This window comes from Schistocerca serialis, chromosome 4 (assembly GCF_023864345.2).
Source record: "Schistocerca serialis cubense isolate TAMUIC-IGC-003099 chromosome 4, iqSchSeri2.2, whole genome shotgun sequence".
NCBI classification, from domain to species: domain Eukaryota; kingdom Metazoa; phylum Arthropoda; class Insecta; order Orthoptera; family Acrididae; genus Schistocerca; species Schistocerca serialis.
Window position 1 is genome coordinate 317,308,973 of NC_064641.1, and position 23,176 is coordinate 317,332,148.

The following is a 23,176-nucleotide window of genomic DNA, read 5'->3' on the forward strand; positions in this document are numbered from 1 at the left end:
ATAACCTGTGCTGCTGTGTGGTGTAGTGTTGAACACAAAAATTGCATACAGCACCCATTTGTCCCATGAACTTTGATCTCCTGTTACAAAGTGCCTGAGATATTCTACAATTGTTCTATGACTCCTTTCTAGAGCACCATTTGACTCAGGGTGGTGCGCTGTGGTATTTATACATTTTACCTTCAACAATTTACATACACTTTTAAACACGTCACTCAGAAAATTCGATCCTCGGTCTGTTAACAAAACCGATGGAATCCCATATCTTAGTACTATATTTTCTACGAATGCTTCCGCTACTGTTTCAGTGTCTTGTTTGTCAGTCGGGACTGCTACGGTGAATTTGCTCAGATCGTCTTGGAATGTTAGCATGTACCTTTTCCCTGTACTAGATGCATCTAGTGGACCCACTATATCCATTGCACATTTTGCAAATACTGTTTCAGCTGTGTCCGTAATTTCTAAGGGCATCCTTGTTTTCATCTGTGTGTTTTTGTTCTTTTGACATGATGGACACTTCCTAATATAATTTTCAATGTCTCGCTTCATTCCGTGCCACTGCTTGTACGTTTTTATCCTTTCGAATGTCCTATGCATTCCTTGGTGCCCTCCCAAGGGATTATCGTGCATCTCTTTTAATATACGCTCCTTTTCTTTGGGGCTAATTTCCTCACTACTATTTGTTTCCTGGTCTATCTCACCTGACACTTGCACTTGCCGCATGTTTACGGGACTCTGTTCCGCCTTTGCTTGTGCTACGGGGGTTCTTTCTGCCTCCACATTTCGCTTTGAACCTATCTCTTCCTTTCCTTCATGCCTTATCCAGCTTAACGTGTCCGCATTACTGTTTAGCCTTCCTGGCTTATATACTACCTCGTAGTCGTACTCTTCGAGCTTCAGTCTCCACTTTAGGAGCCTCGAACTCGGATCCTTCACACTAAATATCCATGTTAGTGGCTTATGGTCTGTCACCACTGTGAATTTTCGCCCATACACGTATGGTCTAAACTGCTTTACCGCGTACACTATAGCCAACAACTCTTTTTCCGTTGTACTACAGTTCAGTTCTGCTTTGTTCAGTGCTCTGGATGCATATGCAATTGGCAAGTCTTCGCCAATCTTTTTCCCATGTGATAACACGGCGCCCAACGCTGTGTTACTCGCATCCGTTGTGATTATAAACGGTTTCGTAAAGTCAGGGTACTGAAGTAACGGAGGATTCACTAATTTCTCTTTCAGTTCCTCGAACGCATTGTTCTTTCATTTTCCCCATTGGTACTCTACTCCTTTCTTTAAGAGATCGTGGAGAGGTTTTGCAATTTTGCTGAAATTTGCAATGAAACGTCGATAGTACCCTATCAATCCTAGAAACCCTTTTAGTTCTTTTGTTGTTCTCGGCTGTGGGAAGAACTTCACCTTCTCCACCCTTGCCATATCTGGTGATATTCCCTTGTCCTTGATACAATGGCCTAGGAAGATTACCTCCTTCCTCAGGAATTCACACTTGTCTGGTTGCAACTTCAAATTGTGCTCTCGCAACCTGTCAAATATTTCCCGGAGTTTTTCGTTATGCTCCTGCAGGTTTTTCCCATAACATACTATGTCGTCCAAATAGACAAAACACCCCACACCTGGCATCAAAAGTTTTATTTATGTCGCGTCCCATGCGTGGGTATTGCGAGGGATTGAGCGACACGGTTTGTGGATGGGATTTAGCCGGTTGACCTTAGTGAGAGGGAGACTTTTTGATCTGGCTAAGATGTAGAAATCCCTGGTGTGAAGGTACAAGGCTAGGAAGCAGGTACAATTAAAGTCTTGATAACTTTAACAAATTGCAGTTTATTCCGAATAAATACAGCTCACCCTAACTGCGTGGTGATTGCATTCACAGGAAGGCCAAGTCTAATACAGAGACGGTGACTGACTCCACCGTTCCGACTGCCTACTAGAAGCTCTGCAATATTTTCCAGCACCCTACGTTAGAGTCCCGCGGCTACGCCCTAACGCTCTCCAGCGACTATCTCCGGCTGCCTGCCTGCAGCCCATTCCTCAGCCCAAGTCGGCTGCTGCTATCATGCTCCAACTACTCGACCAGACAAGACTACAAGACGACAAAGACCCCCCAGAGTGGCGTGCTCTCGGGTTTTGTTAGCGTTTCCCCTTCGACCCCGCCAGCGCTTGGCATGACGTAGCGTTGAAGGCAACTTGTCCTTATTTGGTATCGTTAAAGCATTGTTGTTGCTATTGTTCTTCAGAGGCTGAGTGGAGGGATAGAGGCGCCTCTCCCTATATGGTCACGCACTGCGTCCTGAGCCCTTCATTGGCTCCTCATGATGTAGTGCTGTCCCCACCAAAAGCCCTCTTTCTTTCTCTCTCCACTCCCAGACCTCTCTCTCCAGCCAGGAATGCTTTCTGTTGATACTCCTTAATTGATTGCTTATCATGAGTCCCTACACAGACCTTCGTTTGTATCTACTGGCTGTTTACTTTCTTATCAAGTGCCGCTGCCCAATAGTTTGAGTGCCGCCTCGGCTGACTCTTCAGCCATGCCTGGCGTCCAGCGCTACAACTTTAACTTCTTCCTGCGTACTATTCTCAAGGTACTGCAATTAGACTTAGCTTGTTCCTGCGGTTACAACACTGCCTAGCCTAAAAAACTGCCATGTGCTCTCCACAGGTACTCTACCAACCGAGTAGCTGCTTCCTTTGTGCAGTACAGAAAGACAAGCCTGATGTGATCCCTCAGGGAGTTCACATTCTTTGTGTAGTTGTTACCTAAAAGGTCCTGAGCTGTCTGTCATATTTTTTTCTGATTTCATTTTCTACACAATGATCCTAACCTCTTACTATTCTGTATACTCTGTTTATAGTATTTATTATTATCAGTATCTATCTACATAGTGATTTATTGAAAAACAACAACATGGAAAGAATAGATTGCAACTCATCACGTAGAGGAGTCTTGTTTTTAGTCACAGACAGGCACTGTCAAAAGGACTGCTAAAATATTAAGCTTCTGAACAAAGTCCTTTTTCTGCCCTGTGACAGTGGCCATGTGCATGTTGCACTGGTGTGAATGTGTGTGTGTTTAATTTCTATTTTGGAATAAGGACTTTATCCAATAGCTCAATATACTAGCAGTAATTTTCATTGTGCCTGTCTGTGACTCAACGCCTCTTCTATGTGGTGAGTAGCAATTTATCCTTACGGTATTATTGTTATTCCATCTAGGACTTTCCATCATTTTGATTAACAGAAAAAACTAGAGACGAAAAGTCAAGGAACATTTATGAGGAGGATGGGTAATCCACACTGCCACACAATAGCAGGATGTTGAGATTAATTTCCACAGCCTATGGGGTTGAAGTTGGTCCCCTGGCCCACCAGGGAAGTCCTTCCTCAGCCCCCTCCAAAACAGATTCTGGGGTGGGGGATGGGAAGGGTGTCTGTCTTTGGGGCTAGCTAGCTTCTTTTCTTCTTTGGTCTCAGCATTCCTGATCTTTTTCCTTCCATACTTCCCTCTTTTGGGTAACATGCCTAGCTTTCCATCTGTCCACATTATTGATAGTTGATGTACAATTAGCCAGGAGATCAATCATCAAGACTGAGGATTGTTTGGCTGCCTCAAAGTGACTTTTCTTCAGCACCACCCAGGGGACACCTGTAGCTTTTTAAAGTGTTTACTGGAGAAAGAAAGAGCTCCACCGAGGTGCTCAACAATAGGCAAGCACAGGGCTCAGTCCTTGCCCCACTGTTGTTCAATCTTTACATTTCAGACATTCATAACACAATCTAGGAAGTTTGGCTATGCAGACAACTGGGCCCTAACTGCACAACATGGATCATTTGAGGTCACTGAAGACATCCTGTGCTCTGAACTGAAGTCACTGAGTGGCTACTTTTGCAAATGCAGAATGCAGCTAAACCCGAACAAGATCGAAGTATCGTGCTTCCACCTATACAACCACTCACCACTCAGCAAGAAGAAAGCTCAACATTATATTTGAAGGGAAATGCCTTAACTATAACAACTACTGCAAATATCTAGGAGTTACACTGGGCAGAATGCTCTCTTACAAGGAGCACCTGACAAAGACTGCAGCAAAATGAGGACAAGAAACATCATCACCCACCAATTGTGCAGCACTACTTGGGGCTCCACAGCAGATACACTCCGCACATCAGCGATTAGGCTTTTCAGGTCGTGCTCCAGTACAGATTAACAGCACAGAAATGATGTGGTAATAAACACACCATGTGCATCATCAGCGGCACAATAAAATCTACCCCTACTGTACGGCTGACAACCCTGAGGCATATACCACCATCAGAGATTCGGTTAAAAAAAATGCTATCCTCAGAGAATACAAAAACGTAATTAACAGCTCTCAGCTGTCCATACCTAGTGATACAGCTGACCTGGTGCACAGAAGACTTAAATTGAGAAGGCCACCACTACTCACTCCTAAAGAGATGATGACCTCCAACTTTGACATCCGCAATCTCTGGTGATAACATTGCCCATCAAAATGCCAAAGCTTTATGATAAATGATAACCCGCCCAATTTCAGTCAGTGGGGACAACTTTAAACTGCATATGCAGTGGCCATGGAAGAAGTCCTGATGCCCTCTACAAATGGGGAAAGATACCAACTCCAAATTGTGACTGTAGTGCTGAAAAACAAACAATCCAGCATATAGTAGAAGAATGCCCAGTTCGAGCTTACAAGACAACCTTTATCGACTCGCTAGCTGCAAGAGAGGAAGCTATCGATTATAGTCAATGCCTGGATGTCAATTTGTAATTAAATTTACATAAGTGTATAAGAATAGTGATTTATGCCATATAATAAATAAATAAAAAATCTGTCCACATTAATTATGTTCTCATCACGAGATCCTTCTCTTTTCCATTACACTTCCAAACCCAAAAATGGGATTTAGCTAGGATCATGCATTCACAATAAGAAATGCCTCTTGCACATATTAATCTTATGCCTTCTTTATATAGGAATACCGTCTCTGATGAGAAAAGTTGATGGGAAAGAAGAAGTGTGTGTGAGGCATGAGGGGAAAAGTGATACAACATAATTGTAATAGTATTGAAATATATAATTTGTGAGACTCACTCCAATGTTGGGCAGAATAAAGTGTGCCCAAGTTTTAGAACATTAAGGAAGTTAAGCAAATAATAAAATATTAAAAATATGAAGAGTATCTGAAACAATGTGGCAGAAACAATATAGATCAAGATGACAAAGGAATTACAGTAAATAGAATAGAATAAAGATTTCCATGTAATTACACACAGATTAACTTCACAAAAATGAAGCCCATTATGAAATGAAAGTGTAGACACAGTCTGTTACTGAAGAGAATTCAATGTTGAAAGTTCTTTCTTGCAACTACAGCACAAAAGAACATCAGTACAAATGTAAATGCATATTGCTTTGACTCTAATAAAGCACGCCGTCTTCAGGCCACAAGTGGCCCATCGGGACCATCCGATTGCCGTGTCATCCTCAGTTGAGGATGCGGATAGGAGGGGCGTGTGGTCAGCACACCGCTCTCCCGGTCGTTATGACGGTTTTCTTTACCAGAGCCACTACTATTCGGTCGAGTAGCTCCTCAATTGGCATCATGAGGCTGAGTGCACCCCGAAAAATGGCAAAAGCGCATGGCTGCTGGATGGTCACCCATCCAAGTGCCAGCCGCACCCGACAGCGCTTAACTTCGGTGATCTCACGGGAACCGGTGTATCCACTGCGGCAAGGCCATTGCTCTTTGACTCTAATATAGTTGTCTTAATTCTCTGATAGAGATGTGAGTGGATTTTTACTGAAACTGTATTCAGTGTAGTGTTTGTGTTATGGGTAGATGTAGGTGGGGAGGAATACCACAGACTTTATGACAAAGAGAAGAAGGCTTTTAAAAAGTACAACCTTACGTAACTAGTAGAGCAAATAACTATATTACAGCGAGATGATATGTCTTGGAGTGGAGGAGAATGGGGAGGATATGTGATGATAGACACAACTCCCTTCGTCTTTTTACCAACGAATGATACTTGCAACCGAAAATTATAAAATAAGATGTCTTAGGTAAAGATACAGATATTGTGAAGCTCGTTATCTTTATTTGTGTGTGGTGAGCTCTATAGAACTACGACATGGGACAGTGACCACAACTTGGAGAGAGAGAGATGAATCAAAGATCCATGGATTGCTAGCCTGCTTTGGAGATGCATTGAGTTCCAAAGCACAGACAGAAACAACTGAAGCTTGTTTCAAAAATAGATGTTAAAATAATCCTTGTTATTCATTCAGATTCTGACCTTGTTATTCATTCAGATTCTGATTTCAGACATGACATATTGCACATGATGGTGTAAACAAAAATAAATTACTGTTATGTTTTGTGAAGAGAATACACTCATTACTGAAGCTATCAAAACCTCACAAGTTATTTGATAGAGACTTAGAAATACGGTGTAATGATTCTCAATTGCACCCAATGAACAGTCCAGAAGTATGACAAGCATAAAAATTGATAATGATCATCAATAAAAGGCAAGGAAGAGCTAAATTATACTAAACATCACACCTCGGTATCCAGCTGATCTGTATGTACATCATTGTCCCTCACATAGAGATCTATGTGTCTCCATGTTCTTCTCGACATTTTCCAACGCAAAGCAAGAGTTTTGCTTCAAAAGGCCTTTCTCAACAGTTTAGCACAATTCTTCCTTAATCTTGTACTGATGGTGGAACACAAGGGGCACTATTATGCCACAACTGTCTGGTGTGGTGAGATGCAGGCTTGGTGGTGGCCATTTCACTGTGACTGGAAATGTTGCTGAAGCATGCCCAATCCATTGGTCTCAAAACTGTCCATCAAGGAACTCACACACTCAAAAGCAAAGTGTACTGGAACTCTATCCTGCTGTAACCACACATGATCCGTGACTTCCTTGTGTTTAAGCTCAGGTGTTGACCACATACGCAACATGTCTAAATATGAATTTCCATTCATGCAATTTTCTGAATAGGTATTACAATGACATCTCGGCCCATATCATAACACAAGATGAGCTGATTTACAACTTGTAAAAGCAAGAGGGATCTTATTTATATGAGAAATGCAAATACCGCACTTTCATCAGAAAATAACACTCTAGTGTGAGACACAATGTTTGGGAAATTGTGCAGGGCAGGGCGGCACGTGGCTTTACTAGGCTGAGCTTTGAAATCGTTTACCGATATGTAATTGCAACACTTAACCAAACAATCTAATATGCAAGTAATTGTTCTAAAAATGTGAGAATGATGCTAACCTTCTGTTTAGAACTTTAGCATTTTTATAAAGCTTCAAATAATATTTATGACTTGCAGAACTAGTATATTAATAAAATAATGAACAGCTTCTAAGTTAGCACAAAAAAGTATAATTTATTTTAGTATTCATCACAGCCATTCACAAATATCTGAAAATGGTAGAAAATCTGAATTGCGCATCCTTATAATTGGATCAAATGAGTTCTCTGTTACTAATGTGAAAACAATACTGTAATCAAATTCATTACTGTAACAAAAAATATAACATGATGTTAAAAAAAAAAAATAAGGTGTCAAAAAGTGCTTTAAATATGACATTTACATGTCTTAAGTTGGAATTTTAATTTCACATAACATTTCACACATTTTATGACATATTGTTGTCAGAAGCTGTAAAGTTTGAAGGGGCATCAGTAGTTCTACAACTCCAATGTCTGCATTGAAATTGCACCACACTTAACTTAATGAGCCAATTTTCAAATTCCATGAACTTTTAACGTTTTCCAGCAGTTCATTTCCCTCAACTGGAAATTTCTCAGCAATTATCTGACAAACATTAACCATTTTGCAGTAACTTATAAATGGGTTTGGTACATTAACTCTCTGGGCTTCAAACACTGTTATTTCTTGTTTAAGTTTTGTGAGTGTTGCCAAAAGTTTTTCATTTTCAGAGTGCTCATCTGATAATGGTGATGTATTTTGTTGAGATTTTGCAATGCAGTTAGCTAACTGTTGCTCCAGATTTTTTACCTCCAGCTGGTTCTTGAAATGTCTAATTGCACTTTCTTCTATAACATCTGGAAAATACTGTTTAAGAATTTCACATACACAGGCCCAATCTTCATTGTCCTTTGCAATAGTAATTTCTTTTAAATTACCTGCAGTGGTTTGTAATTGACTGATCTGTTCATTTTCTACAATTGTATATACTTTATCACTATCTGTGTTGACCTCTTCCCGATTCTTATCATTGCTTTCTCTTTCAATTATACAAAAGCTCTCTTCTGAGTTCTCTGCATCTTTTCCAGGCTGGACTATTTCTTCTGAAGTAATGGAGACCTTTAAACCATTTTTCTCTTCTGACTGAACCTTCTCATCATCTTTTGAAGTTGTAACTTCTTTGCCATTATAAGAGTGAGATGCAACTACAATATTGGTAGTGACGCCATCATCATGTCCATCGCATGAGCCTTCTACATCTTTGCTGGATTGGCTCACCCTCTTTGTTTCTGATCCCACAGAAATATTTTCAACCCATCGACATATCTCAGCAACTATATAACATCTTATGCTCTTATGCAAATACATGTTGCTGTGATCAGAAACTTTGAAAAGTTCATCTTGAAGGGGACCTGAAAATATAAGTGATATAAAATTTAATACCATTAAATTAAGAAAAATTCAATTATATTAGTAATAGTTAAAATTAATGTAATTTGCATGAAAATTATGCACCCTACAATGCAATTCATTCAGAATGATCACTGTATTATTTGCACTTGGATTCCCAGGCACTAAAATTTTTCCTCCGACACAATTCAAGCTTCCAAGCATTTCCATTTTAAGCACAAGTTCCAAAGAATGTAATAACAAAAAACTACTAAAATCAATTTTTGATATTTTGTGTAATGTGTTGAAAGAACACTAGTGCCTCCAATATACTCACACTGGAAGGGGTAAAACTGAAAAGAGTGAGAGACAAATATTTGGATTAAAAGTGATATAAAATTTATGCTGATAGCGAAAATGCATCAGAATACATATTTATAATAACAAAACCAACATCAATGTCAGTAGAATAATGTGAATGAGATTTAAAAACAGACTTCACTCAAACACCTAAAAAAGAAAGGAAGATTAAGATTTAATGTTAAACTGCTGATAGAGAGAGAGAGAGAGAGAGAGAGAGAGAGAGAGAGAGAGAGAGAGAGAGAGAGAGGGAGAGAGAGAGAGAGAGAGAAGCTCTGACAGTGAAAGGAAACTGGCTGTGCCCTTTATGAAGAAACTACATCAGCATTTATCTAAATGACTTATGGAAACCATGTAAAACCAAACTCTGGTTGGCAGGACAAGGTACCGAACTTCAATCTGCCTGAATGTAAGTTCTCTGCACCACCTTCCTTACTAAAATACCTGAAGTTCTACTCTTCTACCCCTACACACATGTATGTTCACATCAATCTGATGATTTTCAGTATTAACCATTCTTTTGATTGGATGTTGGCTCGATGTAGACAGAATTGGGGGACAATTTTTTCATCATACTTACTTCTTTTATTGATCTTTATAATCAGTCATAGTTATTCATATCTTTGTTTACAATCTTCTCCTTTACCATTCCTTCTGCTGTTAAAGCTACTACCCATAGATGCTACAGCATTTGATACATTAAAATACCTCCCTTTGTCATAGTGATACTACCAGTTGCATTATCACACATCTTCCAATGAGTTTTCTGTCTCATAGCTCTACATTTTGAAATTAATATGACCACTTAATACCTTTCTTGGATGGTACTGTTATTCTTCTTTCACCTTGGCACCATGCTGAGTGCCAAATGAAGAGATTCAAACATTTTAAGTCACTACTGAATCAGTTTTGGCTCCAATACACCTACAGGATATGCCATAACAAGATGCTCAATGTGGTTTTAATGCTGAACTGTGCAAACATAGCATATTTTTAACACTGATTTACAAATTTTATCGCAAATCTCCCAAGATGTGGGTTTTCAAATTCTGATCGAATTCATTCCTTCAAATGCTGAACATCAGGAATCTAGACAGAATAAGCATCATTTTTTAGTATACCCCAAACTGAACACTCCATGGGTATGATATCTGTGGATAGTGGAGGCCACTGAATAGTACTGTGTCTAACAATCCATTCATCAGAGCTTTCAACTTGTTGCCATACCAACTTTTTCCATAGCTGGCTGCAGGGGTTCAAAAGTGGACTATTTTCCAATTCTAACAACATTTCTCAAAGCATATCTAGGTAATTTACAGAACTGACAGTACCATTATGAAAATAAGCCCAATTAGCTCACCACTGAAAATCCCTACCCATATACTTACACTAGAGTAACTCTGTCTCCATACCCGCATAGGGATTCACAGAATCCCACTAGACATGTTGTGTGTGATCAGTCTGCCATTCACCTTAAATATTGCTTTGGTGCATCAAAGAATGCTTTGGTAAAACTTGGAATTAGCTTCTTGTCTGGCTGCGTACAACTCGCAGAATTTCATACGCCTGTATAGATCATCTTCATTTAGGCCTCAAAATAAAGTAGGTCTATATGGTCTCCATCCCAGCTTCTTCTGGATCCTTTGCAGGTTTGTTCTAGCTACTTCATGCTTCTTCAATACTTTTCTTTGAGATTTAGTCAGCAACTGCACGAAAAATTTCGTGGCAACATTAGGATTCTCTTCTGTAGTAACAGACTTTGGATTATGTGAGAGAGGAAGCTCCCCTACTGACCCACTCCCTTCAAGTCTTAAATTTACTTTGTGAATACCTTGTCAAGATGGAGGCTGCATTTTTAGAAAACATTTCACCATCAAATCACAAACACGACTTTAATTATGGTCATGCTCGCAACATGTTTTGCAAAACAAATACAACCTGTTCTGTAGTTTACTTTCTATTCATTGTTTTTCAGACAACATGAATAAAGGTAATCAGAAACTGTCAGTTGACTTGAGGGTACTATGACAAGTCAAGTTGACAACCGACTACCACCTTGACAGGCGAAACAAAGTATAAAGTCTAAGAATTGCTAGTGACAACAGACTTAGGGCCCATCCTCTACATTGCTTCCTAGGCAGTGACTACGTTTTCTGTAGCTAAGTTAAACATTAACAATGTAGGAAAAGATAGATTGCTACGTTCCATAAAAATGACACATTAAGCTGCAGACAGGGACAATTAAAAGACACTTATACGTAAGTTTCAGCCACAGCCTTCATCTGCAAAAGAGAAACACATACCACTCATTCACACAAGCAAGCACACCTAACATGCATGAGTGCCAACTGCATCAGTTCAGGCCAGAATGCAGCTGTCACGTGTGATGGAAGCAGCAATCTGGAGGGGACAGGGAAGGGGTAGGGATAACAATGTATGGGTGATAGGAGAGAGGAGTGCTATCTGGCAGATTGTACAGGGTCTAGAATGCCATCAGGCACAGCATGGGGCAATAAACAAAAAGGCTAGGAGACAAGAATGGGGAGGAGGTGATAGGACAGAGGGGATGGAAACTGTGGAGGAAGGGTGCAGGGATAGTATGTTACCATAGGTTAGCACAGGATAATTATGGGAGCTGATAATTTGTTGTAAAGATTAACTCCCATCTGCACAGTTCAGAACAGCTGCTGGTGGTGGTGGTGGTAGTGGTGGGGAGAATACAGATGGCTTAGGTAGTGAAGCAGCCATTAGACTAATGTACCCTGGTGACCATTCTACCTGTCCTCTGAACTGCAACTCTAAATCACTTACACATCCACCAATGTGTGTGCCCATATGAAGTTACACTGACATATGATCATGTCTTCTGGGTGCTTCACTTTTTTGTCAGGCAACGTTTTCTCACACAACTGTGTGAAGTATGAACCACATAGTGTGAACTGTAGTACACAGAAATTACTGCTAAAAAGGGAAATTAGTCTACGTCTTATTGAAAAAGTGTACTACTCTGCCATTGAGTAGTACAATGTCACAGTAATATAGAGTTCCTTATGAGGTAGCACTACTAGTAGTTGTAGTTATCTCTCTCTCTCTCTCTCTCTCTCTCTCTCTCTCTAAGAACAATGTCCTATACATGGATGGATCAGTGGCACTTCATCATGAAACACCATGGGGCCATTCCATTCCAAGTAGTCTAATTTTAGAAGAAACTCCTGTGTGAACATCATGGATTTTGATGAAATTTTGTGAAAACATTTGCACATGTTCCCAATGATCATTGGTAAAATTCCATGATCAATAATTCAATACTTCTGGAGATACAGCAGTTTGTTTGACCCCATAGCGCAGCAATCAACAGTGCACCCATGAGTTTTTGGCAAAATTTGAGACATAATAAATACCTCAGACAACATTTTCTTGTAAGAAATAAAATTTTATTGTACAGAGATCTTTGAACTCTCCTAAGCAAAATAATAATAATAATAATAATAATAATAATAATAATAAAGAAAAGATTTCCTGAGTGATTTGCATATGGATAATTTGAAGCAAAGCCGGCCAAAAAAACAGGCCCCCCAAGTCTAATTATGATGACACATGGGTCTACAGTTATGGTGTTGAGATCAAGGATCAATCTTCACAACGAGTCAGTGAAGGTTCTCCAAGACCTAAAAAAAAGCTCATCAGGTCAGCTCAAATGTCAAAGCAATGCTTATAGTTTTCTTCAACTTTGAAGGATTAGTTCATCATGAATACATGCCACAGGCACAAACTGCTAATCGATAGTACTATCTGGACGTGTTGCGATGTCTGTGAGAAAATGTGAGAAGGAAAAGGCTTGAAATGTGCCGAGACAATTCATGACATCACACTAATGTACCCACACATTCATCCCTGTTGGTGCGTGACTACTGCATAAAAAAACAAAATCACTGTGCCACCTCATCCTCCATACTCTCCAGACCTGGGCCCTGCAGTTTTTTTTTTATTTCCGAAGTTGAAAATCCCACTGAAATGATGAAGATTTGCTACGATAGATGAGAGAAACAAGAATTTGCAGGTGGTACTTCATGCGATCCAGACAGAAGTGTACCAAGCCTGTTTCCAGAAATGACACTGGGAGCAGTGTATCAATTGTGGAGGAGAGTATTTCGAAGGAGACCATGTACAATAAGAAAAAGGTAAGTATAGAAAAATTTTGTGGACAAAGTTCCAGAATTTTCTGAACAGACTCCGTAGATGTTGAACAGGGTTAGAGATAAATTTCATCCTCGTATTAAGCCTTTAAGAATTCACGCTTCTCTTTCAGTTTAGAGAGTGCTTACTTTCACTTCTTTCCTTGTATATTTATTTAATTATTCTCCTGTCTCTATAATCAAACTTAATTATTTTTTTTTTTTAGAATTTCCATTAGTTTGTTCTAGTTGAAAATGTTGAATACTTTCCTCAGATCTACAAAAGCTATGTCAATTTTTCTTTTGACTTTCTTCAATTATATTGCAAAGGCACAGGATGGTTTCATTTGTACCTCTTGCATCATGGAAGCTGAACTGGTCTTCACGTAAATTCACTTTAGTTTCATTCTTGATGCACTTGTGTATTATTCTTGTTCATATTTTCAAAGAATGCTCTACGTCTTAGGAACTTCGTGTGTACCTGTTTTGTCCTTGGGCATATTACAATATTTTTCTTAAAGTCTTCTGGAATATGGCCAGTTCAATACTTTTATAAAACCATCTGTGATGTTATCAATATCATTAGCTTTTTTATCCCTTAGGTCATTCAATGGTACTGAAAAGTGTTCTTTGGTGATTTCAAACTTCACTTCAACTTCTTACACTTATTCTTTGTGTTCCACATATTTAAATTGTTTTGTTAATAATAATAATAATAATAATAATAATAATAATAATAATAACAACAATAATACAAAATTGTTAAGGTTTTTGTGGCCACTTGTTGAGAAACTGCCTATTGGCTTCTATCTCGGGTTCTTCGGCCGACATTCATCTAATGATTTTACTGACGTTTCGCCAGCATGAGTGGCTGGCATTGTTGAAGCTTCACCCTCCATTGCCAGTGGTGAACTGGAGCCGAGCTCTCGGCTGCAGACTATATGTACCTCGCGCACCAACGTCCGAGGGCTCCTCTGCGGTCACTTCCGGTGCGGTTCTCCTCTTGCTACCTGTGACCGTCGTTCACTGCAGTACGGGAAGCCAGGATCCGTTTACCTTAAGGGTTTCCTCTTTCTTGTTGAAACAGTTCACGTGTTTTTGTATTTTTGTATTTCTACAGCTTCTCTGAACAAGTGCGTGTGATAGTGCTTCTCTACAGCCAGAACCAGCCGATTCCTCCACCTGCCCTAACCTGCAATATTGCTTATGTTCTTTGAGCCTGGTGTTGATCGATCGTCCAGTCATTCCGACATAAACTTTCCCGCATGTGCATGGTACATGGTATATTCCCAACAGTGCAAGTGGGTCCCTTTTTCCCTTTGCTGATCTAAGACACTCTTTGACCTTCCTTGTCAGTTTCAAAATCGTCTTTACCGCCAAGTTTGCGCAATATATGGCCAATTCTGTCCGTCACTCTGGGAATGTATGGCAGAAAGGCTATACATGACATTTCTTTTTCTGGTTCCTTACTTCGCCGAGTGTTTGGCTCTGTTACACTTCTAATATAATTTGTGGAATACCCATTGCTCCTCAGACCACTTTCCAGGTGTTGCATTTCGCATCTGAGGTGCTGTGGCACACACATTTGTCCTGCTCCCATTACGAGCATATTAATCATGCCTCTTTCCTGGCTCGGTTGGTGGTTTGATAGTTTGTGCTGGTATCGGTCTGCATGTGATGGTTTTTGATGCACACTGTGTCCCAGGTTTTCACCATCCCTTGTGACCAGCACATCTAGAAATGGCAGTTTTTTGTTCTTTTCTACTTCCATGGTAAATTTTATGTAGGCATGGAGGCTGTTCAAGTGTCTTAGGAAGTCACTGAGCTGTTCTTCACCATGGCTCCATACAACGAAGGTATCATTGACATATCTGTACCACACCTTAGGTTTGCAAGTCGCCAAGTCCAGTACCTGTGCTTTGTCAAACCACCACCCAACCCAAAAAAGAGGCATGATTAGTACGCTCGTAACGAGAGCAGGACGAATATGTGAGCCGCAACACCTCAAACAAGAAATGCAACACCTGGAAACCGTCCTGAGGAGCAATGGGTACTCCAAAAATTATATTAGAAGTGTAACAGAGCCAAACACTTGGCGTAGTAAGGAATCAGAAAAAGAAATGTCACATATGGCCTTTCTGCCATACATTCATAGAGTGACGGACAGAATCGGCTGTATATTGCACAAACATGGTGTAAAGATGATTTTCAAACTGACAAGGAAGATCAAAGAGTGCCTCTTAGATCGGCAAAGGGAAAAAGGGACCCACTTGCAATGTCGGGAATATACTGTATACCATGCACATGTGGAAAAGTTTATGTCGAAATGACTGGACGATCGATCAACATCAGGCTCAAAGAACATAAGCAATATTGCAGGTTGAGGCAGGTGGAGGAATCGGCTGTGGCAAAGCAGGCACTGAGTGTGACCGATCACGTAATAAAATTCGCCGAAACGAAGTTCTGGCTGTAGAGAAGCATTATCACACGCGCTTGTTCAGAGAAGCTGTAGAAATACAAAAACACGCGAACTGTTTCAACAAGAAAGAGGAAACCCTTAAGGTAAACGGATCCTGGCTTTCCGTACTGCAGCGAACGACCGTTGCAGGTAGCAAGAGGGGAACCGCATCGGAAATGACTGCAGAGAAGCCCTCGGACGTTGGCACGCCAGGTACATATAGTCTGCGGCCGAGAGCTCGGCTCCAGTTCACCACTGGCAATCGAGGGTGAAGCTTCGACAATGCCAGCCACTCGTGCTGGCGAAACGTCAGTAAAATCATTAGATGAAAGTCAGCCGAAGAACCTGAGACAGAAGCCAATAGGCAGTTTGTCAATAATAATAATGATAATGTAAAATTAATTTTACATATATGAACTTTTGATCAAGACTGTCATGATTTCTGTTTATTCTTATGTGAAACTGACTGATTTCAGCTCCAGTACCTTACAAAGTACACACAATACTAACTCTATAAAAAACAAGAATAAAATTTTTGTTGTTATTACTATTATTATGGCCTTTTTCAGAGAAGTTGAGTGACTTTATGCCCACAATATTAATAATTTTAATGTAATGCAATACATGAAATTCCACAAAAATAATTCTTCATGAGGCAACTATAAAAGGTTATTGAACCTGATACCCAAATTATAATGCTATGAATTCTGAATATGAATACCACCGTAGTGCACAGTTAATAGTGAATTTACTCACTGATCATGTAGTATGAGAAAATCTTTATTTCTTGCACTGAAAATCCCTTTTCAAAACAATTGTTCAATACTCACCTCTAGGTGCTAGCCACATACTGAGTTGAAGAAGACTGTTGTCATCAGGATTGCACAGTTCAAATTGATAACATTTACCAAGAGCATGAATTAAGTGATGTAACCTCTCCTCACCGTTTGTGCTGCACGCAGCACACACATTTTCACTTACTGCAAGCCACAACTGTCAAGACAAAATGAAAACAATATTAAATTAGAACACAGTTTCCTTCCACCAACTGTGTAATTAAAATTGGGATTCAACACTGCCACAAATGGGCTACAAAAATCCATAATTTACATGTTTCATTACAATATGTTGCAAGTAGTGTAGTGTAACTCTCCAGTTGAAATTTGGATGCTGTCATATTTTATACAAATTCCACATCTTGGCCTATAGTGTTTACACCTCTATATAACTTAACTTGCTCTTCAGGTCTTCAACTTGCCCTGTCTTTGATACCTTGTTGATGGGAGATATAACAGTGACCTCCCTCCCATTTTGGTGGTCTAGTGACCAATGACTTTAGCTTCCTTTACACTGAACAAAAGAAAAACTACCCACAAGTAACTACATTAATGATATACTCATTTGAGAAAAATCATATCCTAAAGTGATAACGCTTGTCACTTCAGTGTTTACTATTATGAAATATGTACTATTATGAAATCTGTACTTTGTTGTGTAAACTAGAAAGCCTTAAGCCTTCCTAAATTCCAGACCTACAATGGCATCCAATGCAGTCCCAAACAGTCAGTCTTTCCTATTCATCTCATACGGTAAGCCTCCCCTAACCTGCAGCTCTGGATGACTTTCTCGAAATCTAACCCTTTTCCTAGACCTCTCCAGGCCTTTTCCTTCACCCTTCTTCCTTCCCCTTCAACCCTACTGTCTGAAGAAGGAGCCAATGGCTCCGAAAGCTTGCCAATTACAACAGTCTTGTATGTGTGTATTCTGTCACCTCTTGGTGAGTAGATTTGTAATCTACCCAATTAAATAATTATGAAATGCTCCGATATGTAAAAATTATGATTACTGAAAATAGTACAAAAGCTAATAAACATCACTAAGAACTTCCCTCCACTAGTCTTTAGTTTCCATAAATGATCAAGTGCAGAAAGGTTTTGCTTTCAGACATGAAATTAGTAGCTCAAACCTCAGTATAATCAGTTCCCATGTAATGAATTTTATTGGCATACCTCTGAACAAAATTTAATTATACATAACCTTACACACTTCCCAAGAAGTACACCAAAATCTTGCAGCAATATTTTATGTCTCCATAGTTAATCTTTCACTCTGCAGTGGAGTGTACACTGTTTTAACACTTCTTGGCAGTTTAAAACGGTGTGGTGGACCAGGACACTAACCCAAACTCTTGCCTCTTGCAGGTAATGCTTTTACTGATAGCTGTGCAGGCACAGCTCACAACCCATCCTCATAGCTTTACTTTTCTTCTACTTTCCCTTCTTCCAGGAATGCTAGTCCAGAGAAGTATGCAGGAGAATTTTTATGAAGTTTGAGAAGTATGAGAGCAGTAATGGCAGAGGAAAATCTCTAATGGTGAGTTGTGAGTCACACCTCAACATCTGAGTCTGTAACAAAGGGTGAGGTTTAGCATTCCAGTCCCAACCCAGCACACTGTTTTAATCTGTTGTGAGGTTTCAAGGCATCTGATGCCGACTGTAGGGGTACTGTGGTGCCACAAGGCCTTTGTAACCAAAATGAGTTCCTTGGGTGTGCTCTGGCAACTTTGATGCATGCAGATCTCTCCTTTTGTCTATATACTAGCACAAGAGAAAGATGCGTTGTGTAGGCATTCTTTTAATAGAAGTCTTTTCTTGTGGTCTTCCTGACTTCTCTAATTACACTCCCCTCCTGTTTTCTTCCCTTCACTGCATATAGTGTTGAAGGAAAAATGGAGCGAAGCAGCAGTACAAACATCAATTCCATCTACACTGTGTGAACATGCTGTTTCCAAGTTGGACACAGGAAAATAATGAAACAAGTAACATTTATTATAAAATGGACATGGGTACTCCTTACATTTCTTGTACATAATGTAGTGTAACACACGGTTCTTTGGAGTAACATGTTCCACCACTATCCTTTTAGGCCAATGAAGATGTTTTGTGAGTGGTAAACATATTTTTGAAACTTCAGGTAGGAATATCAATAATGCAGGAAAAGATAGATTGCTACTTAATGTAAAGAAATCACAGTAGTTCACAGACAGGCACAATTAAAAGACACTTACACAAAGCTTTTGGCCACAGCCTTCAGTAGCAAAAGAGAAGTACACAGCAGTCATACACATAAAAGACCTGCCGAATCCACCCACCCAGCACTTCTTATTACAGTACTATCACACGTTTATCCTACCCCATCAGGGGCTGGCCCACGTGTGAAAGCAGGCATGTCGTCTACCAGCTTTGCTGCAATCATTACTCAGCTTTTCATGAGGGCTGCCCAGAAAGTATTACATTGCATTTTTTTTTTCTCGGCCGAAAACAATGCTACGAATGTGAAACATTGCATATGTATTATCTGAAGTCTCCTGAGTGAGTGCGCCAAGTTTCCATCACTTCTGACAGATAGTGTAGCTGCAGGACAGTTTCAAAATGGTGTCTGTAGGTGATGTACATTACAAGCAATGTGCCGTTATTGAATTTCTCACTGCAGAGAAAGAATATTCACTAATACTTGTGAAAAGTCTATAGAGCATTTGCTGTCGACAGAAGTACAGTTAGTCCTTGGGCACAGAGGATGAGGTCATCAGAAGGCAATGCCGGAGCTCCAAGATTTGTACTGATCTAGGAGACCATCCACGACTGTCACAAGTGATATGTTAAGTGAGCTGATGTTGGCGTTCACCATTACAGAATGTGATTTGTGGAAGACATTTTGAGGACGATGAGGAGTTGATTCACACAGTGAAACGTTGGCTCCACAACCAGTACAAGGATTGGTACTGAAAGGGCATACATGTCCTTGTGTTGCACTGGAGGAAGGCCATAGGATGGGATGGAGATTACATGGAAAAATGTGGTGTGTAGATAAAACACCATTCTTTTGTGTGTTTAGTTCTCATTGTTTTCAATAAAGAATTGCTGAAGAAACAAAATGCAGTACGTTACTTTCTGGGCAACCCTAGTAACTGGTACGATTACTAATGAGCTGTCCACCAGAATGAATGGCCGCCAATCTGTGGCCAAGAGCAAAGTAAACCACCCTGTGGTACAAAAAACAGCCGAACATAATATACTTGATTTCAATGGCTGCTTCACTACCCGAGCCATCTGGGTCCTTCCCTCCACCACCAGCTTTTCTGAAATGCACAGATGACAGTTATCCTTACAAAACATTCTCCACTCCTGTAATTATCCCAGCATCAAACTACGGAACAATATTGTCTCCACATCCTGCACCCAACAGTTACCACCACCTCTGTTCTATCATCTCCTCCCCATTCTTGTCCCCCATCCTCTTTGTTTGCTGCCCTTTGCCAACACACCCACATATCTTTCCCCGCTCCTCTCCTTCACTCCTATTTTACCCCACCTCCCTGTTGCACAACCTCCTAATGCTGCACCTGTTGGCATTCTAGTACCTGCACACAAAGCCACAAAGCATTCCTCTCTCCTCCCACCCGTATGCTACTATCGCTTCCCCTTCCCCATCCCCTCCAGACTGCTGCTCCCATCCCACTTGATAACTTCCATCCCACGTGATACAGTGAAACTTCGTTAACACGAATCCGAAGGGACCGAAAAATCAGGAGTTTGTGTTCAAAAAATTCGTGTTAAGTGAAAAACACAGATTTTAATAAGTATACGTGTACAGCAGTACACTAATGTGTAATACACTACACTATCAATCACATTATTGTAGACTTATAATACTATAAAGTGATTGTAAAATCCAAGTACTCACAAATTATGTACGTTACTTTCTTGGAAAAAAATCGGTCATGGTTCACTGACTTTCATGGGAACAATAATATTTTGAAATGTCACAACCAGTTGTAATGATAGCATCCATAAACCCAGCAGTGACGTCGGATGTTGAAGCGAACCGTTCTAAACAGTCCACAGCTGTAAACATCTCCTGACAGGTAGGTGGAATGGTATCTGTATTCTATTCCTCTTCACTTTCTTGCACCTCATTCACAGCTTTTGGCACACCCAATTCCACAGAAGAACATACAGCAACAACGTCGTCTACACTAATGAATTCTTCGAAATTAATCCCAGGGTTCGCAACATCCTGCAAAACTGTTCACTCATCAGGTGAAGTGGCATCTTCTAACTTGTGGACATCTTCAGTGTTGCTACGTCTCCAAGCTCCGTTAAAGCACTTCCCTATATGATGTGGCTATACTGAGTTCCAGGCTGCTGCAATGGCTTTTATTGCGTCAAGCAGATTCCAATTTAGGGTTGCACTATTGTTTTCAGCAGCACAAATTGCAGCTCTTACAAGCTGCTTACAATAAGCTCTCTTTATGAGAGAGATTATGCCTTGGTCCAAAGGCTGAAGGCGGCTTGTGGCATTGGGTGGAAAAAACTGAACCTTTATGTTGGATAGGTTCAGATCATGAACGTTATGGGCAGTACATCTGTCCAATGTAAGAACAACATGTCTATTTTGAGCAACCATTTGACTGTTGAAATGAAGAAGCCACTTGCGAAATGATGTGCCATCGATCCAAGCTTTCTTGTGGTGAGAGTAGATGCAACGTAAAGTGTCCATATTTATGTTTTTAAAACAACGTGGTTTCTCAGAGTTACCGATAACCCAGAGACGAAACTTCTCACTGCTGTCAGCATTACAGCACAGTACAACACTCACATGTTGTTTGCTTCGTGCTCCACCATGATACTCATCATCTTTTATCCCCAGGGTGTGATTTGGAAAAAGATTGTAGAAAAATCCAGTTTCATCCATGTTAAACAGATCACACGAGGCATACTTTTCCCTCACTCGGTTGAATTTATGCAACCAGCTGTTCACACTTTCTTCTTCAACTTTATTTGCTTAACCACAAATTTGTACAGATGAAATTGAATGTCTCTTTTAGAACCGATACAACCAACCAGCAGAACAACGGAAGTCTTCGATGCCCATATCTTTAGCAATATCATTTGCTTTTGACTGAATCACAGGGCCAGTTAAAGGTTTGTTAGATGCACGCATATGATTGAACCATTCTAGCAGTAACGTCTCGATGTCCTCATACTTGATGGTACGAAGTCATTTAGATTTGTTTCCAGAACCTGATATCGCAGCATTAATAATTTTTTTTCTATTCTTAATAATTGTAGATTTAGGTATTCCAAACTGCTCTGTAATTGCTGTTTTCTAGGTACCACGGTCCACTTCACCTAGAATCTTCAGCTTTAACTGTACATTTAGAGCTGTCTGTTTCCTCTTTGCCATTTTCGCGTGCTACGGTACCAGTTGTAACTGTAGTTTTTATTCAGTATTCCAACTCCATAAGGCTATGAAAAACAGAACACCTGTCAAATCTGGCACTGAGTACATTCCTAAATGCTGCTGCACACATTATTCAATGTCTTACAATGACAGCATACGCTGATTGTTGAGGTGATAATTGCGGCTACAGACCTACAATATGTTAAAAACGAGTCAACAATAAGTATAATTAGCTTTGTAGCTACATTTCCTACATTCACTTCCGAAAAAAATTACACTTTCGAATATTCTAAGGTCGGAAGTTTGTGTTACAGTGAAATTTAATTACGGTAGAAACTGAAACAGAGTTCGTAATTTGCCTTAACCGATAAAACATACCATAAGAACTAATGTATTCCTGGCAGGACCAATATTTTTTTCGCATTAACCACGAGTTCATCTTATGCGAGATCGCACTAACAAGGTTATACTGTAGTTGTATTCTGGTTCAAGCTGCCGAAGTTGGTGGTCATGTGTGCATGATGTGTGCTTGCGTGAATGTTGTGTGTTTCTCTTCTGTTGTTGAATCCTATGGTCAAAAGTTTCATGCAAGTGTCTTTCAATTGTGCCTGTCTACAACTTAATGTGTCTTCTTTGCAGTGAGTAGCAATCAATCTTTTTCTGCAACGTTAAAAAGTATTTCAGGTAGTTACTAAGGTGAGAACACCCTTGTACGAGGGTTGGAACTTTAATAGTGGCGACTATTTATTTACAGCTTGTAGAAAATAAATACAGGGCTATTACAAATGATTGAAGCGATTTCATAAATTTACTGTAGCTCCATTCATTGACATATGGTCACGACACACTACAGATACATAGAAAAACTCATAAAGTTTTGTTCAGCTGAAGCCGCACTTCAGGTTTCTGCCGCCAGAGCGCTCGAGAGCGCAGTGAGACAAAATGCGACAGGAGCCGAGAAAGCATATGTCGTGCTTGAAATACACTCACATCAGTCAGTCATAACAGTGCAACGACACTTCAGGATTAAGTTCAACAAAGATCCACCAATTGCTAACTCCATTGGGCGATGGTATGCTCAGTTTAAAGCTTCTGGATTCCTCTGTAAGGGGAAATCAACGGGTCGGCCTGCAGTGAACGAAGAAACGGTTGAATGCGTGCGGGCAAGTTTCACGCGTAGCCCGCGGAAGTCGACGAATAAAGCAAGCATGGAGCTAAACGTACCACAGCCGACGGTTTGGAAAATCTTACGGAAAAGGCTAAAGCAGAAGCCTTAC

At 40.1% G+C, this 23,176-nt stretch overlaps 1 protein-coding gene across 1 annotated transcript in view; it reads right to left on the reverse strand.

Moving 5' to 3' along the window:
• Window positions 1-7,436: 7,436 nt before the first annotated feature.
• Window positions 7,437-23,176, reverse strand: part of LOC126474025 (gem-associated protein 5) — a 343,111-nt gene continuing 327,371 nt past the window's right edge. The window contains exons 21-22 of the mRNA XM_050101432.1: window positions 16,487-16,649; window positions 7,437-8,686 (exon numbers count right to left, since the gene is read on the reverse strand). Of these exons, the coding sequence (XP_049957389.1) occupies window positions 7,791-8,686; window positions 16,487-16,649 (1,059 nt within the window). The 3' untranslated portion in view covers window positions 7,437-7,790. The remainder of the gene's footprint in view (window positions 8,687-16,486; window positions 16,650-23,176) is intronic.